At 33.2% G+C, this 4,590-nt stretch overlaps 1 protein-coding gene across 1 annotated transcript; it reads left to right on the top strand.

Moving 5' to 3' along the window:
• Nucleotides 1-452: 452 nt before the first annotated feature.
• LOC104648728 (F-box/FBD/LRR-repeat protein At1g13570-like) lies at nt 453-1,854 on the top strand. Its single transcript, XM_010326552.3, has 3 exons — nt 453-1,232; nt 1,326-1,487; nt 1,573-1,854. Exons 1-3 carry the CDS (start codon nt 453-455, stop codon nt 1,852-1,854), a joined length of 1,224 nt encoding a protein of 407 aa, XP_010324854.1.
• The last annotated feature ends 2,736 nt before the right edge of the window (nt 1,855-4,590 follow it).

Below are 4,590 nucleotides of genomic sequence, written 5' to 3'. Positions count from 1 at the left end.
CCAAAGACTTTTTAGAGCCTATTACTGCTTAATTACGATTTATGCATAATTCATATAGTAATTGGTCTGACTTACTAAAGATAGATCATGAGCCAATTTCTCTAATATCAAGAACAAATTTTTACAAGATTTTTTTTCTATAACCAGTATTAGCTTCCTTATTCCCCCCTTGCCAAAAAATTGTACGGTGTATTTTGGTGAAATATCCTTTTAAATTCATGCTTCTACCATTGTTGTATCCAATCAACATTTTCCTCATATTCTCTTTATTCATCTTTATTTTTTTCTTCGATCTTTGAAAAATGATAAATTTCTATGAGATTGAAAATGTTGAACTAGTAGTTATATAAGACTATGTATGCATTATTGAAATGTGTATTTATGAGAATTTGAATATTTCCCTTATTTCAGATCTCTTTTCTCGAGTTGTCTACAATCATGTGTATATAACTATGACGAGTACTACACTTAGCAATTTGCCCTGTAATGTCCTGGATAAAATTCTTGGGGGTTTGCCTTTGAAAGATGCAGTGAAGACTAGTATCTTGTCAAAAGATTGGACGTACAAATGGGTAACACGTGCAGAACTTGATTTTCGTAGTGAGTTTTACACATATTTCAATGAAAACCAAGAAGCCATGAAAATCATTTACCAAGTCCTAAGACTGCATCAAGGACCAATACTAAAGTTTGCTCTCGAACGTCCTGATTTGATATGCGATCGTGATATTGATAATTGGATGCTCTTCTTGTCAAAGAAAAATGTCCAGGAACTCACCCTTCAAATATTCACAGGCAGTGAATATCATTTACCTTCTCATCTTTTCACATTTAAACAACTAAGACATCTTAGACTTGAAATGTGCTTCTTCCAACCTCCACCTAATTTTAAAGGGTTTTCAAACCTTATTAGTGTTAATCTTCAACATGTCATCTTTGATCCATCAATATTCAGGAATCTGATAACCAAATGTCCATTGCTTGAAAGTTTGATGTTAACTAGGTGCACCGCATTTGACATTCTTGAAATTGATGCCCCTACTCTCAAATGCTTCGACTTTCTTGGAACATCGAAGTCCATTTGCTTAAAGAATGTCCCTATGCTTAGAACCGTTGTTGTATGTCTCAATCGGATTTTTATGGATACGTCAAGTTTTTCATCTAATCTTACAAAGTTCTTCCATTTCGTGCCTTCCCTGGAGGCACTTGAACTAGGTGGTTCATCATTAGAGGTAATGTACATTTGTGATAGTGTTACTTATGATAGTTGTTACTTATCATAACCATATGATGTATCTTTAACCAATTTTTTAACTTGCTTCTAGTACTTGACCATGGGAGGTATACCAGAGAATCCCCCTGCTGCTCTAAACAATGTCAAATCTCTATGTTTATCAGACATGTCTTTCGGAAATGTTGAGGAGGTTTCAAGTGCAGTTTACTTGATTACAAGCTGCCCTAAATTACAAGAACTTGCAATTGAATGTGTAAGCACCCTCCTACTTTCTCATAAAACTTATTGATATGGTTTCTTCATTTGAATTCGTCAAACTGTTACCAACTCTTTTGCAGGAAGCAGTAGGAATTATAATGGAACCCGTTATACAATTCTTACGAACCAAAGCAATCTCTTGTAATGCTATGAAGCTGCTTAAAAGTGTGGAAATGCGTTATTTTATTGGTTTTGAGATGGAAATAGAATTCGTGAAGTTTATATTGGCATCTGCACCAGGACTTGAGGAAATTTTCATTTGGAGTAGTGGGCAGTTTCATCGGGGTACACAGATGATGGATGAGATGAAACAATTTCATCGAAAATCACCCAACGTTAGATTCAAATTCGAAGAAATGTGAACGGATCTGGAACTGCCATGCCTTTGCTTATTGGTTTTAGGTGGTCCATAGCCACACTCAATTATTATTAATACTATTTATTTTTGTTTGTTGGTTGAACCTATATATGTAGCTCATCCTACAAATTTCAATGTTGACTTCAAAGAAATTGTGCTCAATATATTGCATTGGTAAACTTGATTATTTTATATACTCTCTTTGGAGCTGTCTGTGTATGCTTTCTCCATCCTCCAGTTTGCTATTATTTTGGGGGTTTAAAGGTGTCAAACAAGCCCTTTGTTGAGAAAAAGATACAAAATGAAGTGGTCTTATTGAAATAACTAGAAAAATAAAGACAAAAACAGAGATGTAGACTTAGGATCCACATTAATGGCTTTAAGTCTCCATTTAGGAAAGTTACAGAGTCCGCTTGACCATCTTCTTCCTCATCTTTGCCGGCAGAGCTCAGAGTTTAGGTTTCTGCTTCTTTACTTCAAGGGGTTTCCTTTATCCTTCATATCATAAGAATCTCTATTGCTTTCCTCTAATGAAACAAAGATGTGAACCTGAGATTACAGATATGTAATTCATCCATTTTTAAGAGGGCTTTGGCCTTCCCTGGCAACTACTGGTTGCTGCTAAATTCTGTTGTATCTGCAGAACTTCTGCATGACTAAAACAATCAAAGCAAACATAGCTCATCTCTTTTCTTGAAACACATTTTGTAGGGGATTAACAAATATTGACAAAGATAGAAAAGAGAAAGATAACAAGGTTAAGCTGTATTACTTTATTGAAATAATGACTGCAATATAAATACATGAATTCATAACTTGAAAAACTAAAGAAAAGGGGTAAAATAAGATAATATTATCTCAAATAACTAATGTCTAAAATATAGCAACAAACTAGTGGTGGAAAATGACTGGATTGGATCAAATGTGGGCGGGTTGAAAATAGATAATAATTCAACCCGCCCATATTTGATATGGCTAATAAACAGGTTTGGTAAAATACTAGTTTACCATATTTTACCCATATTTTCATGAATAAATAGTACTTTACATAAGAATTCAATATTGATAAGATGTTTTATTCTTTTTTTAGATGAAAAATGTTGAACATGCTTCATTTAGTTTTATTGTATCATAAAAATAAATAAAAATCTCATAACTTTTCAATATAAAATAAATTTATGTAATAAAAAGATGAAAATATTTTTAATTTTAAAGTGAATAAATATTTGCATTTTAGGACTAAAATATGCTTAATGTACTTTAAGCAATGTCAAAACTAATACATGATTTGCTTATTTTGCACTAATATTGATTATCCAATATAAAATAAAATAAATAAAATATTGAGTGAGTAAAATTAGAAGCTTAACTCATTTGGCTAATTCATATTTGCCCATATTTTACCCTTTTATGGGCCAAATATGAATATCAGCCCATATATTACCTATGTGAAAAATCACTCACCCAACCCATTAAAATATGGGCGGGTTTGGCGATTCACCAAAATATGGGCTCATTTTGCCTGCACTACAACTAACTAATCAGATTCCGCCCAACACTACAACCTTATTTATCCAAACTCAACCCTACTTTTATAAGTTGTATATTGATACAATAGAAGGTAGAACTAATCTGCAACTTTTGGGCACCACTTGTAACACTTCTCCTTGACTCATGAGAAACTCTAGGTAAGGCCTTAGTTAAAATATCAAATGAAAATCTATTTTGCAGTGCACTATGTGTATGTCTCTATTCTTTTGCAGCTCCCTTAAACGGGATTATTTTCAATTTAAATTTCAGCTTGATTATTTAACAAAGATTTCAATACTCTTTTTGCTCCATGTACAAATCTGTTAGTAGCTCTTGAATCCAAAGGGCTTGTTCAAAACTGATGCAACTGCAATGTACTGTGCCTCGTATGTAGATTGAGACACAATACAGTGCTTCTTTTTACATCAACAGAACATTGCAGAACGAAAGCTAAAAATAGTAACCTGAAGTGTTTCTCATATCATCTGATCTACCAGCCCAAGCCCTATCTCTATCAGAATATCAAAGAAACTTAAAGTCTGGTGCTTTTTTGAACATTATTCCAACATTGCAGTACCTTTAACATATTTAATCACACAAATAGCTGCAATGCATATATCTTGAAAGTAAACTCACAATAGAAAGAAAATTTGTTCTTGTTGCAGTCAAGTACATCAGCAAACCTATTAGGATCCTATAAATTCCTTCATCAACTTTTTCAGCTCCATCTTCTTTGCAAAACTTCTCCTTTTGATTCATATGAGTTGTTGTAGACTTGCATTCTTCCATTTTGAACACTATGGGAATTTCTTAAGCTTAATTCTGCTGGCATATGAACATCTCGTGTCCTTTTTACTGAATTTCTGTCCCAAGAAAATAGAATATTATACCAAGGTCTGTCATCTCAAAAACTTCCATCATTTGATTCTTGAACAACTTGATCAAGTCCATATTCCAACCTATGACTAGTAAGTCATATACATATGAAAGAACAATGGTTAAATCAGAATCTTCTTTTCTAATATAGAGTGTACACTCACTGAAACATTTTGGAAGCCGAAGCTCAGAAGATGAGCATCAGTTCTACTTTACCAAGATCAAGGAGCTTGATTTAAGCCATACAATGCCTTCTTTAGAAGGTACACTTTGCCTTCTTTGTCTTCGATAGAAAAACCTTCAAGTTATTCTATAAAAATTTCTTCTTCGAGGT

The sequence above is a fragment of the Solanum lycopersicum genome, chromosome 8, assembly GCF_036512215.1.
Source record: "Solanum lycopersicum chromosome 8, SLM_r2.1".
In the NCBI taxonomy this organism is placed as follows: domain Eukaryota; kingdom Viridiplantae; phylum Streptophyta; class Magnoliopsida; order Solanales; family Solanaceae; genus Solanum; species Solanum lycopersicum.
The sequence above is the reverse complement of the archived record's forward strand: the minus strand, read 5'-3'. Positions and strand labels throughout refer to the sequence as shown.